Source organism: Typopeltis vanoorti, chromosome 11 (genome assembly GCF_054136105.1).
Source record: "Typopeltis vanoorti isolate ZY-2024b chromosome 11, IOZ_Tvanoo_1.0, whole genome shotgun sequence".
Taxonomy (NCBI): domain Eukaryota; kingdom Metazoa; phylum Arthropoda; class Arachnida; order Uropygi; family Thelyphonidae; genus Typopeltis; species Typopeltis vanoorti.
Window position 1 is genome coordinate 41,201,761 of NC_143559.1, and position 19,993 is coordinate 41,221,753.

The window sequence follows — 19,993 nt, forward strand, 5'->3', positions numbered from 1 at the left end:
CTAGTCTCAGCAATTTCACGCACTTTGACAACTCCGGTCATCCAATACCATATTGTACACTTGATCAGTGATTTCTTGTGTTACACCTTTTGGACATCCTTTATGTGGATCATCTTCAAGGCTGGTACAGCCACATTTAAACTCGGCAGCTCATTTCTTAATTGTTGAAAACGAAGGAGAAGAGTTTCTATAAACTTTTATGAACTTCGAACGAATTTTATTTTGGCATTAAACCTTCTTTTACAAAGAAAATTTGTAATCACACGATACTAAGTTTTATTCATTTCAAGGGATACGGACAACAGTTTTGCTTCAGACAGCTGTATAAAACAAACTACTTGATAGAATGACTTGCAGTTTCACATGGATGCTTATCACAGATGTACCAACTTGGAAAAAAAAAGTATTGCTGATAGTTTTGCCATCTATGGTAGAGGCCGAGAACTTTTCAGACCACTCTCGTATAAGAGTATTAAAGTTCTTTTTATATATATACTGTATTCCCACAGATGCAAGACCCTTCGACACTTCTGCGCATGTCAAAAGAAGGAGAATCCATTCCGATATTAAGGTAATCAATGCGTTTCGTGGGATGATTAGTTATTATTATACGTCGGAAAATTAGTGCATTTTTATAAAAGAAAATTTCTTTTATGAAAATGCACGTGATTTTTCCAGTTGGTGACCAATTCGTACATCCTTTATTTCTTTCTCCCCTTCAGCATGAATTGACTCTTCTTCGCACATTGTCAAGGTCTGCTCTACAAAGCATCGGCGTACAATGTGTATATATATATATATATATATATATATATATATGGTAATTCATGTTGTGAATTGTGAAAATAAGCTTATGTCAATACTACATAAGAGTTAACAAGGGTGTTGGGAGAAAAAGAATGAAATTCTTTTGAAATGAAAAGATGAAAAAAAAATTAAAATTGGTCTTTAAATAATTTTTAATGGTATGTCTGATTTTTATAAGAATAATGATGACTTGCAAGTTCTGCGAAATAAAATATTGTTTAAAAATAGTTGACTGTTTTATTTCAAAATTAATCTATGGATGCGCAGTAGGCTTAAATTTATGGCACAGGATGAGTGATAAAAAGTGCAGCCTGTTGTCATAGACTGGAATTTCTTCATATTTCAGAAACAGAAGTGATTATATCTTTAAGAGTATCTTTGTTCAAACTAGCTTTTGGCAGGGATAAACAATCCAAAAGAATTAACTTATGAATTAATTACATATGGTATCATATCCTGGTTATATAAGATACTATCTCCTAGAAAATAAAACTTCTTTATTATATTCATAGGTGACTATCATGATTGAATAATCTGATAGTGAATGAGATATTTTAAAATGAAAAAAATAAGTGCAGATTATGCAAAGAAACAGGGCCGACCCCCCTTTCAAGTCTTCAAAATTTGTGTCATCAGAATTTAAGGAGAACCGGCCTACTAGTCCGGAACTTGAGGGGGGGTAGGCATCAGGAGGCCAGAGCCCCCCCTAGTGTGTGTGTGTGTGTGTGTGTGTGTGTGTGTGTGTGTGTGTGTGTGTGTGTGTGTGTGTGTGTGTGTGTGTGTGTGTGTGTGTGTGTTTTTTTTAATTTTTTTTTTATGGGTAACCCATCCATGAGAACTTGGTCGACATGTAATGCGCTTAGTACCATGAATGGTCAAGAAGGAACTAATTCACATTTAGCTTGAAGAGCTGGGAATTATATTTTTTGAGAAACATGTAAGATGATTAATTGTTCCAAAGAAGTGCAGCAGAAAGGATGAATGAAGAGAAAAAGAAATTTATTCTGCGAGTTTGGAGATGCACTATGAGAGAATGTTGATTATTTGCTGCACCTGTTTGAATGGATTTGATAGCAAGTGGGAGTATTTTGATGAACAATAGCCAGAGAAGTATTTTGTAGATGTAAGCAGTATATATGCTTAGATATTGCATACTATAATATTAAATAATGATAAACTATTTATCTTATTTGTGTAGCTTGTAATATGCAAAACAAATTTTGTAAAAAGTTATATTCCTCTCATCAATTAGTAATTTTATCACTTCATGGATTTTCTTTCAGTATCTTGTGATGGACTACTATTGTGGAGGCGATCTGTTAACTCTTTTAAGTAAATTTGAAGATAGGCTTCCAGAAGATATGGCTAAATTTTACATCAGTGAAATGGTATTAGCAATTGATTCAATTCATAGGCTACACTATGTTCATCGGGATATCAAACCTGATAATGTACTTTTAGATGCAAATGGTCACATAAGACTTGCTGACTTTGGTTCATGTTTGAGACTGTTGGAAGATGGAATGGTAAATTTGATATTATATATATGCTACTGAAATACAGCAATCCCTTAATTAATGTGCCTCTGATTAGTGCATCATTTTTTTTTCTATACCCAAATTTGATTAGTGCACCTATATACATTTTAAAAATAAACGTTGCAGAGTTTAAAATTTTTCTGTCTCTACATTGTTATAGCTAACTATTTTAAAAAAACTCACTCACCAGGATGAAATAATTTAGTTACCAATTTAAAACATTTTACAAAATTATTTTTTAATGGTACTACACTATGTTCCAAATTTACTGCCAAAATTTATGTCGTCTGCTAATTACATAGCATTTTGATGATCATATCTTGTGCCTCCTTTGCAATTTTTTCATTACTTTTTCATTTCAAAGTATTTTCCCTTTCATCATGAGTAAAAGAATTAGTAAGCAAAAAAAGTGGAAGTGTGAAAAAGATTCAAAAAGCAATCTCATTGGAAGAAAAACTTGAAATAATAAAGAAAAACAAACAAGGCAAGTCCAGAGCAAAGATAGGACAAGAATGCAAAATGGGTGAATCAATTATAAGAGCAATTTTAAGCAATGCTGCTGTATGCAAAGAGAAAGGTATGGCTGCTTCAAGTTCATCATGTATGCACTTGAACTCAAAGTATTATAATGATTGAATTAGAGAGACTTCTTTCTACATGTATCAAAGATTGTAATCCAAAACAGATCCTGCTAAGCACCAACCTTATTAAATCAAAAGCATTAAGTCTCTTTGCAACCTTGAAAGAAAGGGCTATCAATAATGGGAAAAAAAAGAATTCCATGCTAGTGCTGAGTGGTTAGCATTTCAAAAAGAGAAATAGCCTACATAATATTCTAATCACAGGCGATGCTGTGAGTGCAGATAAGGAGGTGGCCACAAATTATCTAGAGATTTTGAAGAAAATTGTGAAAGTAGGGGGGACTATTGTGAATTAATGTCGATGAAACCAGCCTTTTTTGGAAGCAAATGCTTTCCAAGAATTTTCTGGCCAAATCAGAGAAATCTCATCCTGGTTATAAAGCCGCAAAGTCGAATGAAATTATTGTTAGCAATATGCAAGTGGTTTGGAAGCACATTTTTCCACATTGTGCAAATGATTTTAGAGGCTTTTCAAGTGAATGTAGTGTAAGTTAGTTAAATATCATTCTGAGAAAATGAGTGATTCCAATACCTGCTAAATTTAAATGCACAGTGGGAAGATCCTTCCAACTCCAAACCTCTTGCATTGTTTCACAGAAACAATTTGAAAATGTCATTGGCTATTTACTCATGGATTCTTAGGGCATTATGAGTGTAGATGTACTAAAAAGTATATGTAGCCTAAGGAATAGAAAATTGCACATACCTTTTTCTGGGTGTTGTGGCTTTTCCTCAGTCTGCGATGTCGAAAACTGCAGAGTGTGTGTGGGGGGGTAGGCAGTTTGGTAGAATAAGTTAGAAAAACCCGGGTTTTTTTCGTAACATATAAAAACATATACTTTTATATAGGGTGGGGAAAAAATGAAAGGGTTAATTTTTTTTTTTTTTTTTTTTAAATTAGGGAAGGGGAAGGGGAAAGGTGGTTGACGGGGTGTGGACCGTTTCGACTATTCGTGGTCGTCATCTGAACACATTGAGAAAGTGGAAGCTATGTCAGGTCGGGTGAGTGCTTCTGCTTTAGAGGTGTTTGTGTTGTCTCCTATTGGTCGGGGTTGTGACCTCAATTTTATGTTGTGAAGCTTCCAAACCTCGGAGATTATGTAGGGCCTGTGTACGTTGATAGAGTTCGCGTCACACTTTATAGCTATTGTTTCCGATATTCTGAGCATTGTTTCGTTGTCTTGTCTGTCTATTATGATGGCCTTGTCTATCTGCGGGGTGTGTTTTTGTTCAAGGGCGTGAACAGCTATTTCCGTTTTTCCTATGTTTTGTATACGATTTTTCTTTTTGATGTTGCATTTTTTAGTGTTTAAATGTTCTGGAATAGGGATGTTACAGTCGCGGAAGTGTTCTTGTAGTCTTGCCCATAAAGACCTGATGGTGGAACCTGTGTAGGTGATGTCACAGTCTTTTTGGCAGGGAAATTTATAGACCACATTGTGCTGTTCAAATATTTCTTTTTGTGTGTGAGGTTTGGTGGATTTTAGGAGGTTTGCCAGTTTTTGGCTAGTGGTGAATACCAGTTTGTAATCAGTATGTTTGAAGATGTATTTATAGGCTTTGTATTTGTTTTGGGTGTATGGTAGTTTGATAATTTTTTGTGTAGGGAAGTTCGTTTTGGTACTTGGGTTGTTTTGGGGTTTTTTGCCATCCTGTTTGCGTAGTTAATCAGTTGTGTAGGATAGTTGCGATTTAAGAAGATCTGTGTTAGTTTTTTTTATTTCAGCGTTTAGGCTATTTTGATTGGTTGAAAATTTGTAAGCATTTATGAATTGTGATAAGATGGCGGATTTTTTAACAGAATATGGATGGTATGAGTGAAAATGGAGGTAGTTTCCGATGTGTGAGGGTTTGTGGTATATTTTCGTGGCTATTTTGTTGTGTGTTCTGGTTAATGTCAAGTTTAAGAAGTTGATGGATTTGTTCTGTTCGGTTTCTGTGGTGAATTTTAATCTGTTGCTGTAGCTGTTTAGGGATGTTTTTAAGGTGGTGATGTGTGTGGGATTACCAATGCACAGAATATCGTCTACGTATCTGCCATAAAAGGTGATGCCAGGGGTAAGGGAAGGGTGGAGTAGAAGTGATTCTATATGTGCCAGGAATAATTCCGCTAGTTGTCCACTGATGTTTTGGCCCATGGGGAGTCCGAAGATTTGTATGTACATGTTGTTGTTGAACTTGAAGAAGTTTGCCGAGATTACTAGTTTTATTAAGTTAATAATGTCAATGGGCGTTAGTTTAGTACGAGAGTGCAGGGTGTGGTCTTCTGTGAGTAGTGTGTGTATACGATGTCTAAAGTTCTGGGGACGTCCACGTTAGTGTATAAAGAGGCCGCATCCAAGGAAGTGAGGATGTCGTCTTGGGATAGGGTTAGGTTTTTTATTTTTTTGAAAAGGTCGTCCGTGGTTTTTATCATGAAGTTGGACGTTGTGGTTAAAGGTTTGAGGAGTTTTGCTACGATCCCTATTCCAGAACATTTAAACACTAAAAAACGCAACATCAAAAAGAAAAATCGTATACAAAACACAGGAAAAACGGAAATAGCTGTTCACGCCCTTGAACAAAAACACACCCCGCAGATAGACAAGGCCATCATAATAGACAGACAAGACAACGAAACAATGCTCAGAATATCGGAAACAATAGCTATAAAGTGTGACGCGAACTCTATCAACGTACACAGGCCCTACATAATCTCCGAGGTTTGGAAGCTTCACAACATAAAATTGAGGTCACAACCCCGACCAATAGGAGACAACACAAACACCTCTAAAGCAGAAGCACTCACCCGACCTGACATAGCTTCCACTTTCCCAATGTGTTCAGATGACGACCACGAATAGTCGAAACGGTCCACACCCCGTCAACCACCTTTCCCCTTCCCCCTCCCTAATTTAAAAAAAAAAAAAAATAACCCTTTCATTTTTTCCCCACCCTATATAAAAGTATATGTTTTTATATGTTACGAAAAAAACCCGGGCTTTTCTAACTTATTCTACCAAACTGCCTACCCCAACCACACACACTCTGCAGTTTTCGACATCGCAGACTGAGGAAAAGCCACAACACCCAGAAAAAGGTATGTGCAATTTTCTATTCCTTAGGCTACATATACTTTTTAGTACATCTACACTCATAATGCCCTAAGAATCCATGAGTAAATAGCCAATGACATTTAAACAGGGGTACTCCTAAACTGAAGCAGGCAAAATAGCTGTAATCGTAATAGTTTATAAAGAGGAGTAACATGGGAGTTTTCCCAGAAATAATATACATAATTTTCTTGTGTCTTATAACCATAGACCCCTAACATTGGCTCTCTACTCATAACTCCCGCACCAACAACTCCCCCCCCCCCCATCGATCACAAACACCATTAAAAATAGCCTTCACCTAACGCACATACCAACATAAGCTTATGTCATGGTCGCACGTCACATGTTCAATGAGTGCATAAACTTTACAAAAAGTACATACCAAAAAACCATCCTAACATACACCGCTCAAAAAATACACATAACTTTCCTCAAAAAATGCCTCGATCACAACATCACACCAAAATTCGCGACGGTACACGGCAACAGCACGATTCACGGAAACAAAAAAATCTGCTACCGAACATCCCGTGCCCTCATAAAACAAGCCATAAACAACAGATTTAAAAAGAAACAACAAGCATATTCATACATTCACAAAACAAAAAACAGATTGAAAAAAGCTACTAACCACTAACGAATGGGCAGTTTTTTGGGATAATACCCAATCGCACATCAACGACTACACGCTATTATTAGAAGATCGACACGCAAAGAAATGGTACACACTAACAAACACCCAATACAACAATCACGTCGCTTCCAACCCTTCGGATATTTCCGCCCTAGAACCAACAAAAAACAATTCCATTATCAATCTATCACACCACAATCTCACGCCCGACGAAATCACCATCCTGAACAAAGGATTAAACTTTGGTGTTTCCCCAAAATACATACAAAACAGAGACATCATTACCGAAATGCAAGCGAAATTAGAGTATGACCCTAACAAAGAAACAATATTCCACAAAATTAACAACATCATAAACAGTAAAATAATAATTAAACCCAACATCACCCCCAACTTACAAGAAGCCCTTTTATCCCTAAAGAAGAACCCGAACATTATTATCAATAAAGCGGACAAAGGGGACACCGTAGTCATCACAAACCAAGCTGATTACCACAACAAGATAACAGCCATCTTAACCGACCCACACACCTACCGAAAAATACAAATTGACCCCACCCCCGACCTCATAAAACAAATCAACGATACCCTACACATCCTAAAAACTGAAAATAAAATTGACAAAACCACACTGAAAAACGCAATCCCCCGCACCACACGCACCCCTTGTATGTTCGGACAAGTAAAAACCCACAAAGACGGGTACCCGATGAGACCAATAGTCTCCTACAAAAATACCACCACAGCCCCTTTATCAAAATTCGTAGCAAAACTCCTCAAACCTTTAACCACAACGTCCAACTTCATGATAAAAAACACGGACAACCTTTTCAAAAAAATAAAAAACCTAACCCTATCCCAAGAAGACATCCTCACTTCCTTGGATGCGGCCTCTTTATACACTAACGTGGACGTCCCCAGAACTTTAGACATCGTATACACACACTACTCACAGAAGACCACACCCTGCACTCTCGTACTAAACTAACGCCCATTGACATTATTAACTTAATAAAACTAGTAATCTCGGCAAACTTCTTCAAGTTCAACAACAACATGTACATACAAATCTTCGGACTCCCCATGGGCCAAAACATCAGTGGACAACTAGCGGAATTATTCCTGGCACATATAGAATCACTTCTACTCCACCCTTCCCTTCCCCCCGGCATCACCTTTTATGGCAGATACGTAGACGATATTCTGTGCATTGGTAATCCCACACACATCACCACATTAAAAACATCCCTAAACAGCTACAGCAACAGATTAAAATTCACCACAGAAACCGAACAGAACAAATCCATCAACTTCTTAAACTTGACATTAACCAGAACACACAACAAAATAGCCACGAAAATATACCACAAACCCTCACACATCGGAAACTACCTCCATTTTCACTCATACCATCCGTATTCTGTTAAAAAATCCGTCATCTTATCACAATTCATAAATGCCTACAAATTTTCAACCATCAAAATAGCCTAAACGCTGAAATAAAAAAAACTAACACAGATCTTCTTAAATCGCAACTATCCTACACAACTGATTAACTACGCAAACAGGACGGCAAAAAACCGCCAAAACAACCCAAGTACCAAAACGAACTTCCCTACACAAAAAATTATCAAACTACCATACACCCAAAACACATACAAAGCCTATAAATACATCTTCAAACATACTGACTACAAACTGGTATTCACCACTAGCCAAAAACTGGCAAACCTCCTAAAATCCACCAAACCTCACACACAAAAAGAAATATTTGAACAGCACAATGTGGTCTATAAATTTCCCTGCCAAAAAGACTGTGACATCACCTACACAGGTTCCACCATCAGGTCTTTATGGGCAAGACTACAAGAACACTTCCGCGACTGTAACATCCATATTCCAGAACATTTAAACACTAAAAAACGCAACATCAAAAAGAAAAATCGTATACAAAACACAGGAAAAACGGAAATAGCTGTTCACGCCCTTGAACAAAAACACACCCCGCAGATAGACGAGGCCATCATAATAGACAGACAAGACAACGAAACAATGCTCAGAATATCGGAAACAATAGCTATAAAGTGTGACGCGAACTCTATCAACGTACACAGGCCCTACATAATCTCCGAGGTTTGGAAGCTTCACAACATAAAATTGAGGTCACAACCCCGACCAATAGGAGACAACACAAACACCTCTAAAGCAGAAGCACTCAGCCGACCTGACATAGCTTCCACTTTCCCAATGTGTTCAGATGACGACCACGAATAGTCGAAACGGTCCACACCCCGTCAACCACCTTTCCCCTTCCCCCTCCCTATTTTAAAAAAAAAAAAAAAAATTAACCCTTTCATTTTTTCCCCACCCTATATAAAAGTATATGTTTTTATATGTTACGAAAAAAACCCGGGTTTTTCTAACTTATTCTACCAAACTGCCTACCCCCCCACACACACTCTGCAGTTTTCGACATCGCAGACTGAGGAAAAGCCACAACACCCAGAAAAAGGTATGTGCAATTTTCTATTCCTTAGGCTACATATACTTTTTAGTACATCTACACTCATAATGCCCTAAGAATCCATGAGTAAATAGCCAATGACATTTAAACAGGGGTACTCCTAAACTGAAGCAGGCAAAATAGCTGTAATCATAATAGTTTATAAAGAGGAGTAACATGGGAGTTTTCCCAGAAATAATATACACAATTTGAAAATATTTTTTGTACAGTCGAAGTTTTTAAGTAGCAATGCCTAGAGGCTGACCCCGATGAAGAGAGAAGCAGTAAAATTTGCAGAAGTAGTAGAAGAGGCAATAGGGCTGTCAGTTATATGAAAAAAAAAAACAGAATGCCTGCCAAACTACTTTAGCTCAGTTCTTTGTTAAGAAGTAGAATAATAAATTTATATTCTGAATATGTTTTATTGTCTTTCAGCTCAATGGTTTTCCTTTAACTAGGCCCAGAGATATGCCCTAATTCTTTTATAAAAAAATTAAGGCTCAAAAAAGAAATTTAGGAACGAATTATACTTTTTCCCATAGGTTATCATATTCGATTAGTACGTTTTCAATTAATGCACCTGTTTTAAAGAACGCATTAATCGAGGAATTGATGTATAAGAATTACTTTTAATTTTTTTAAAAAATGTACTGTAGATATACAGGGTGTTCGGGATAAATTTGACAGTTTCGTAAGGAAAAAGAAAATCTTCTTTGTATCTATTAAATTTAATGAATTGACAAAAAAACATTACAGGCAGAGTTAATTACAATACTATCAACAAGATTTACTCAAAATAACCACCATTAGCATCGATCACAGCTTCAATTCTGCTTCGGAACCTCGAACAAGCTGATGCTACAGTCTCCCTGGGAAGGGCCGCAAAAACTGTTTTAATTTTATCCATTAACTGGGCTTTTGTATTACTGGAAGTGCGATTGGTGTCTTTTTCAACTGCGCCCCATACAAAATAATCCATGGGGTTATGATCTGGGGAGTTTGGAGGCCAAACATTTGGACTGGTGAAGTCGTAGAAATTTTCAGACAACCATTTTTGACTTTTCCCAGAGGTGTGGCAAGGGGCCGAATCCTGCTGCCATACATACGGCCTACCATTGGCTACCCTTGTTATCCAGGGCTTGACTACAGTTAGCAACTCCACGAACAAAGCCCGAATTCCAATGCCAGGGTTCTTCAACACCTGTTCCTGCAGATTTGCGAGGAATTCTGCTGTACGAACGCAATCAGATCGTCTGCTAGGGATCTTTCTTCTTGCTACATCCTCGTAGTCACCATTGCAAGTCTCTAGTTCATGCCTGATTGTTTTTACTGTATTCAGGGAGCATTGGACAGAGTCGTAATATCCTTATTTTGATGGCGGGCACGAATCATCATGATACAAGTTATTCTCTTCCATGATTCAGGTGGGTTCCAGCTATCCATCCTTTCTGACATCTTGTATATGAATGAAGAAGGGTCCAAACTTTTAAATGAAGAGAAGTGTGTGTTAATACATGTAACTTACGGAAAAATATAATTAATTATAAATATGTCAAATTTATCCCGAACACCCTGTATATGTTGTGCATGTTATCTTTTGGTTTGATTTCTGGCTTCATTTAATAGATCGGTTATTGTTTACTATTGATGCTTCATTCACCAGGTTTTTTGCTAAAACACACCTCAACATTACATAATTATTGATTACATTATTAACTCTAATTTATTTCAGTCTAAGATGCCATTTCTTTTTATGGTCTGAAAGTTAATTTCTTAAGAATACTGAATATCCATAAAACTTGATCTATGTATTATGTTTTCACTGAAACAAATAACAATAATCTTGCAAAGTTCAAAATATATCTTGCAAAGTTCAAAAATAAACAAACAAATAAACATTAACAAATACAAAAAAAAAAAAAAAAACTGGAAGAAATTTACAAAAATCTGATGATCAGTAGAAAGTGAAGGTTGGCTATATACCAGGGGTTGGCAACCTTTTCAGACTCGCGGTCACATTAAACTTTTATTTTTAATAATTGGGCTGCAAGCATTTAATTAATAGAAAATAGTGAGTGAAAAAAATACTCAAGGTATCAATTTTTATTATATCAATCTTAAAAAAAAACACAGAAATATTTAAAGTACGAGATGAAACTCGATGAAAAATTATTATCACGTAAAAACAAAGTAATATAGTTTTATGCATCACAACGTGTGTCTCCATGCTTAATGTGACTTTGGTGATTGTTTTCCCTTAGCCAAATTATCTAGATTCACTTTATAACCTGAGATGTAAATTCGAATCGAAGCATGCAAATGTTCATCAGTTAGTCGAGAAGAAAATTTATTTTTTCTAAAACTCATGGCAGAAAATGCTTGTTCGCAAATGTATGTGCTTCTGAATGCGACTATCATCTTTGTGAAACTGATTAATCCTTCAATATTTTTGGTAAGCATCCACAAAATGTTTGGATATTTTCTAACGAAAATGTGTTCTTTAATACTTCGTTGTGTTGCAATTCCAAAACTTCCATCAGTAGTTGGTAGGTCATCAATGTCGCATTAAAAGGGTTCAATATTCACAAATCTTATTAAAATTCTTTTGTAAATCATCAATAATACCAACAAAAGTTTCCTTTTGTGTTTGCTATCCAACTGTAGATGCTGATTTGCAACATATATAAACATGTAATTTTCTTCCATCATATATTTCTTCAACAGACATAATTTGCCTTCAAAAGCTTTTATGTCAGAAAGCAGTTCTGATAGTAATTTACCTTGGCCCTACAGGTTCAAATTAAGTTCATTAAGGTAGTTGTAATATCTACCATGAATGCAAGAGACATAATCCATTTTTAATCTGGTAATTCTGGGACAGTATTTTCTTGTTCGATCATGAAAATATCTATTTCTTCACGTAAATTAAAAAAATTTTTAGCACAGCGCCTCTACTTAACCATCTAGCACTTGTCTAGTAGATAACGTCCTCTTGAAATGTCCATAACGTCTTTTCTTGATAATTAAATTTTACGGGCCACATGCCATGTAAGTATAGTCAAACTTTTATGGGCCGCCAAAATTGCACTTTCAGGCCACATGCAGGCCGCCGGTTTGCCGACCCCTGCTGTATACTATATATCTACTTAAGGCATCTTTAAGGATCAGGACTATCAACTAAAAGTTAGTAACTTGTGTGTTAAGGCTAAAGTGCTGGGAGGACATTATGTTGGAGGTTTAATGGAATATTTGCAGCAATAGGAAAGGATTAAAAACTAATTTGAATGCTTCCAATATTTCGTCTCGGTCACTGAGACATCTCCAGGGATTACAAATAACTATTGTAACACACACGCACTGAGTTAACACAATACTAAATGAAATGGGTGAATCTAAAGTCCTATCTAGGTAGTGCATCTTCTATTGGCATTTGTAGGTGACTTAGGATATTAAGTGGGATCTCTGACAATTATTGTTTCCCAAATTTTGGTAAGTTTTATACATCTGTATTTATTTAAATTCAGCTGATTTCTGAGTGCCACTGCAGTTTCTAAAAATGGTCTTTCCTTTTTGAATTTACTATGGTGGGGGATGGTGGTTTTCTTCTAGCAAATCCTGTTGATAGTATCAAGTACATGGTCTGCAAGTCCAGATTGACCATGGTCACTGATCTAGCTGTCTGTCTGAAGCTGTCTATTGCCAATAATTTTTCTCGTTGAATAATCATTTTCGTAGATATGCAGCAATCCAATCTTCTTTGATCCATTATCCAAGTTTTTAATTCATTTTCAGTTTCTGGCCATTTTTCTCAGTTTTCTGCAGAGATTTATGTTTTTTTAGAATTTGCTTCTATGAATTGCTGCTCTTGTTTCCTCCAAGTTTATACCAATATTTTCTGTAAGTGGAGATCCAAAGTGCCACTCTGCTGCCCTATAGCCATTATATTTTGCTTACTCAATCACACTAAGCTTAAATGCAGTTGTATAGCTATGTCTGTGCTTTGTAGAATCCATGGGTTATAAAAATGTTAAATATAATAATGTATTGATTGCTAGTTTAAATGTGTGACTGTTAATGACTGTGCAACTATTCAAACTGATCATGCATTACCGGCAAGCGATGATGCACCATAACTGTGCATACATAAAAACTACATCAGTATACCAGACATACCATAAAATGCACCAGTTTATAAGACTCATTTGGCATATAGGACACATCCTAATTTTCATTACAAAAAAGCATATCTTATGAGATGAAAAATACGGTAATTTGCTTAGATAGCACTTTTCTTGCCACAGAACTTACCCACATAAAACACATTTTTTTTGGCCAATGGCTACACTTCCCAACAGATAAAAGGAATTCTATCACCACGTACCCCCCCCCCCCCCCCTCCAAATATAGATTACAGCAAATCCATCAGCATCCTTTATGTTTGTGGCATCTCAGAAAAGGCTGCCAAGATCTTAAAAAACACAGTCTGGTACCACTTATAAACTACACAGAAAACTAGCAATCCTTATCTGCTCCCCCTCCTAAAGACTAGCTACAGCCACTAGATTTACCTGGAGTGTACCTTGTAGCTGCAACTGCTCATACTATGACTAAACAGAGCACCAGGGCTACGTTTGTTTCCACCACTATGGCTGCTCAGGATATTAGTAGGCCATGTCTATACTGGGCACAGGATTTGTGGGAAAAAAGCCACTTTAGGATTTTCCTCAAATCTGCTTCACCTCTTATCAAATATCCCAAATGAAACAAATATGGCTGTATCAAATTGCCTTTCATATGGAAACCCTTATTAGCAGACATTGGGCCCAATGGCCAAGTGCATTCAACTAAAGTCAATATATTGCATAATTATAGGACTTGAGGTCATCCTCTATCTCTCCTGTTCCACTTTTGTTACTGAAGTGTGCCTGCATGCATGTGCTTAATACCAGTGTATTAATACCTGAAGATTCCAATTTAATTTTGGCAAAATATAGGAAGTAATAATTAAAATATTTTAGTAATGATATACTCTATGTTGTCAATTTCCTGATACAAAGCTGTTTCATAACCTGATCTGTTCCATTTTAATTACTAATTTGTCATGTGGTAATCTATCAAGGTCTTTGCAAAATATAAATATATCATTGTATATGCATTTGTCACTTTGTAATATATGCATTATACTTGACAAGAAATTACTCACTTGTTTTAATTCCAAGTGGAAGCAAACAAAGTTGGCATGTAAAATATCTTCATGATGGTCTAGCTCTATGTAGACTTCAAATCAGTTGCTCAAGTTTCCCTTAACTCTCTACTGGCCAAGGTGGATGAAATAGTGAGACCAAATTGCACTTCTTATCCATGTTATTCAATAGGTGTTACAGAATCATATCCATATTTTTCTAGACGTATATATACATCCTGGCCGGTTGTGGTGTTAATGCAAAAAAAGAACCATCACCCAGACTGGTTTTGCTTTATAAGTGCATAAATGATCTCCAAAAACAAAATGATCACTCAGATCACTGTAATTTAACAAGTGATCTAAAAGAGATCATTCTAACTCATTACACTTGATGTGGATTGCTCCAAGATACTCAACAGTGCTTCCGCTAGACAACACCTGCAATAAACCTTGGCTCCACCCATTGACAAGTGAAAAGCTACTGCTGAGCCAAACACAAGTCTTTACAACAGACAACCAGAGACACTCATCTCCTAGGGTAACTACCCATCAAAGGGCCCTGATTGAGACCACATTAGTAGGAGCCATGTCACAGGCAAGGCATCCAGTGGAATGCATTGATCAGACCACTTCAGTGGTTTGTTAAAGTGAAGGGATTCCTCTTCAAAAACTCTGAGCGATCTAAAAGATCATTATAAATTTCACTAAAGTACTCAAAAGGTTCTCTAAACTTATTAAGGATACTCAGCAGTGGCTCCACTCAGCATCAGACAAAATGTACCATAAAGCAGAATTCTCACATCAGTAGGAGTGATGCCATAGATAAGTGTCCAATGCAAATGCAGTGATCAATATATGAGTATAGGAATATAATATTCAAATGAACCAGAATAGGAATGATATCCAAAAAGTGAGGTACTCTTTTGAGTACCTCAGTGAGTGACTGTAAAAGATCATTCTGACACATTACTTTCAATCATTTCAGGCAACACCTTCTAAAGGCTTGAACTCCACCCAAGTGACATGAAAAACCTACCACCAAGCCAAACACCAGCCACCACATGCATCCAGGAAGAACTGCTCATCTCCTAGGGCATGCACTCACTGACTGGCCATGATGAAGGTCATGTCAGTAGAAACTATACCATAGGCAAGTGTCCAGTGGAATGCAATGAATAAAACCGCTTTGTATAAGTAAAGAAGTCTTCTCCAGAAACCAATGATCCTTCAGATCACTTTAATTAATGGATTATTCTGACTCGATTAACTCTTGATATGGATCGTTCCTGAATACTCAGTAGTGGTTTCCTCCAGCTGACATTTGCAAAAAGAAACCATGCCATTGGCAAATATCTATGGGAATGCAGTGATGAAGACCACTTCAGTAATCTGTTAAAATAAGGTGTTCCTCTCCAAAACCTCTGAGTGATCTAAAAATCATGGTAAATCTCACTAAGTGATCCAGAAGTATCACTAAACTTATTACTCCTTGCATGAACAACTCCAGGACAAGACAGTTGGTCTACTCAATGACATGTAGAAATCTACCACTGATTGAACTGCTCATCTCCTAGGGCAAACACCCACTAAAGGTCCCTGATCAAGGCCATGTCTGCAGGAGTGATGCCAGAGGCTAGCATTCCATTGGGTGCTGGTGATCACTACCACTTTGTAAGTAATGGAGTCCTCTCAAAAAAACTAGTCGATCCTTCAGATCACTCTAACCTCAATGAGTGACCCAGGCAGAAGCACTCATCTTCAATGGCAAGCATGCTGAAAGGTTGTTCTGTTTAAGGCCACATCAGTAGAAGATATACTGCAGGCAAGCATCTGTGGAACACAGTGATCAAGACCACTGCATACAATGAATGCTTGCCTATGGAGTGCATTGCCCAAGACCACTTCAGCAGTTCTAACTTTCTTAAATGGGACATTAAATTGTAGTGCTGTCCTGTGGAAATGCAATTTGCATCCATAGTGCTAGGTGCCATTCAAAGGATGGTTCTAAGTTTGATTTTAGTAACGTAACTGACCAGGACTTTTTTCTAAGCCTTTTTTTGAATGGTTCCTTGAGTTAGTTGATCTCTGGCATGGGCAAATGGTTTTTTCCCCTGGAAACTAGGGTTTTGCATCCTGTACACTGTAGACCTTAGAACCTGCACTATTTCACACATTAATACAAGTCTACTGTGCTAGATATGGAGGCACTCTTCTGCCTCTTTTCACTGGATACCATTTATAGTTAGTGATAGTCTTGGCCTAGCTAGCTCTGATTGGCTACCAGTGGAGATTGAACTACTCCACTACTCCCTCAGTCTCCCAAAGTTAGATAGGGCTAAAATGGTCTTATCTACTTCCTATAGGACAGGACTTGACAAATTATGCAAAATCCTACTAGCCAAGAAAAAAATGTACTCACAATCTCTCTCTCTCTCTCTCAAAATCCCAGTTAAAAAATCCTGATCTATAGTGTTTGGAGAGTGGGCTATCTGATATAGGTTTGTGATTAAGTTGTGTAAGATCATTAGGTTATTCCTTAAAAAAAGCAATATATGAATAAAGAAAATCAAAAAAAAGTTCAGAATGGTTGGTAGTATTAAGAGAGTGATGAACAACAAAAATGGGACTGAGAGATTTTTAGCCAAATGAGATCAAAAAAGGAAAGATTCTACATTGGCAACACTAACATGCTAATTAAAGTGAACATATGCACAAATGCCACCTTTGAAAATGAATAGACACAGAGAGAGAGAGAGTGTAATAGGAAACATTGCTTTGAGTAACTCTTCGAAGAAGCTGAAATTTAAGTTTAAAATTTGAAGTAAGTGCAGTTTTGCAGACCGGAGGTGGAAATGAACATGGTTGGAGTTGGAACTAAGACTAGGTATTATAAAAATTAAGTGGATATTAAATCCAGCATTATTTCAAAGCTGAATACAGAAACTATAAAAGTTTCGTATGAAATTTGACCAGAGAACTTATGGAATGCATTCGGCGGAGTTTACAAGTAGTTGCCCTAGCCGGACCTAATATGTGACACGACTGCTATCAAGCATCCGTATATTCACCTCCTGTTGGTCTATTTTGATAAGATTTCACTGGCCTGACAGCTGTTTCGAACTTATTGATTCATCCTCAGAGATTAGGCAGAAACCTTAAGAGAGCAAAAACTCTCTTACAATACTAAGGAACTTGAAACGTCAGAGAGGTGTATTTTCTGTAAGTGAACTCTCAGTTAGTGCGTGAAACTATTTACTAAAATAAAAAGCCAAAAGGCTTCAGTTTAGCAATTCAAAGTTTATAAAAATTAAGTGGATATTAAATCTAGCATTATTTCAAAGCTGAATACAGAAACTATAAAAGTTTCATATGAAATTTGACCAGAGAGCTTACGGGATTACATTCGGTGGCATTTACGATTGGTTTTTGGGTTTACGATTTGCCAAGGCAACTCATAGGAGGTGAATATACAGACGCTTGATAGCGGTCGTGTCACCTATTAGGTCTGGCTAGGGCAACTCGTAAAAGCTGGCGAATGTCTTCTCGTAAGCTCTCTGGTCAAATTTCATACGAAACTTTTATAGTTTCTGTATTCGGTTTTGAAATAATGCTGGATTTAATACATGCTTAATTTTTATAAACTTTGAATCAGTGAACTGAAGCCTTTTGGCTCTTTATTTTAGTAAAAGACTGTTTATGAATGAATCTTCTTCTTCCATTCCACTACATAAACCTCCTCTAGGCACACCTTGTAGACTGGTGGTAAAATTATTCACTAATTGACCTGGAAGCTTCTTAAAGTGTTATCATTAGGCTTGGCCCGGTTTGCTATCTAATATTCAGTCTGCAGAATAACTGTTTTGAAACTGTAATTTGAAGCATTTCTTCAAAAAGGAAAAAATGTTGGATCCCTCTGTGATGTCTGATGTAAATACCTTTGCAAAAATAAAAAAAAAATCACAATATACAAGTATCTTATCCAGTACATTTGCCATTTTATCATAAATGCAAGCTCACTAAAGCAAGATCCCTTTACTAATGCTGACTCTCATAAAGAATCCTATTTCTATTAGATCAGTCCTGTATTCTAGTCTTAACTGGAATACAGGACTGTATTCCAATTAAGACTCTAGTTTATTGTAGTTGAGGTACTAAACTACAATAACTGCAGATGTACAGACTGGTCTGTAATTGAAACCCCTGTCTCCTAGCACTTGTTTTATGTAGTGGTACTTTTTTTATTTCCCTTCCACTTCTTTGACACTCACCACTTTATAAAACTCATTTATAAGAATAAACAACTTTAGTGCATAATCAGCTTGTTTAGATTTTCTAAAGATATTTGTTATCCAGCTTCTCTTCCTCCTCCTCCTCATGGATTATACATTTGCCTGTTCCGGTTTTACCAGTCTTTCCATCACAGCTGGTCTCCCCCCCCCTCCCTCTCTCTCTCTCTCTCTGTTCTTCTCTTTGGTCCTTATTCATCCACTTCTTTTGGTAACCAGTATCTTTCCATTTCTCTGTCTATTCCTTGACCTTTTCATTTATGTTGTAAATATCTAGCTCTCTTCTGATGTCTTCATTTTTTATATGGTCCACTTTTTTGCATTCTTTAATTGCTTATAAAAAATCTCATTTCTGCAGCTTGTATTTTACTTTCATCTTTCTTTGTAACAGTCCATATTTCTGAACCATATAATTGAGTGGAAGTTTCTTGTCTTGTGTTTTATTCAGTGTCCTTCTAATCGTTCCACAGATTTTCTGAAATTTGTTTATTTTTTCATCTATATCTTTATCCTTTAGATATGCTATCATGCAGCTTAAACAATACTGTGTTGACTATTCAGTTATTTTAATTTTTATGACTATTTTTGACCTAACATGATCTCAACGTTTAAATGCCACAATTTTTGTTTTCTTTTGCGAAAGTTTTTAAATTACATTGTTGGCAGTCTCATCCACTTCCTGAAGTACAGCTCCACCACTATGGTATGCAGCCTTATATCTCTGCATCCCAAAGTGTAACACCTTGTATTTATTAATATTAAAGCTATAACCCCACTCATCTGTCCAATCTGAAAGTCTATTCAAATTTTCATTTAGAGAATTAACATTAGATCTCCTGATAATTTTATGTGACTTTGCATCATCAGGAAACATTTGAAGATCCCCAATACATGAAATGTCATTAAGCAATAAGATAAACATTAGATTCCCATTTGAATATGTCACCTTCCTTTTCTGAGACACTTTTTGACTTTCTGATACACAAGTTGCTGGTATCCAATATCAATCTTCAATTCATCTAAGCAATCTGTTATCCAGGTCCATCTTCTGCAGCTTATATACCAATCTGTCATGTGATAATCTATCAAATGCCGTTGCAAAATCCAAGAAAATGACTGTATATGAATTTCCCTTATCCAATGCATTCACTTTATCATAAAGACTTGCCCTTCATAAACTTATTCTTACCATCGTAGAGAACATTATGTTCAACCTAATCCTCTATTCTATTCCTAACCAATTTCTCCTACACTTTGATCACAAATGCAGATATATATATATATATATATAGACCAGTCTAATT

The 19,993-nt window shown here is 36.5% G+C and overlaps 1 protein-coding gene across 1 annotated transcript in view; it reads left to right on the forward strand.

The window, feature by feature from the left end:
• The window catches only part of LOC150101467 (serine/threonine-protein kinase Genghis Khan-like), an 896,778-nt gene that overhangs the window by 180,128 nt on the left and 696,657 nt on the right, over positions 1–19,993 (forward strand). The window contains 1 exon segment of the mRNA XM_090400803.1: positions 2,091–2,333. Within this exon segment, the coding sequence (XP_090256929.1) occupies positions 2,091–2,333 (243 nt within the window).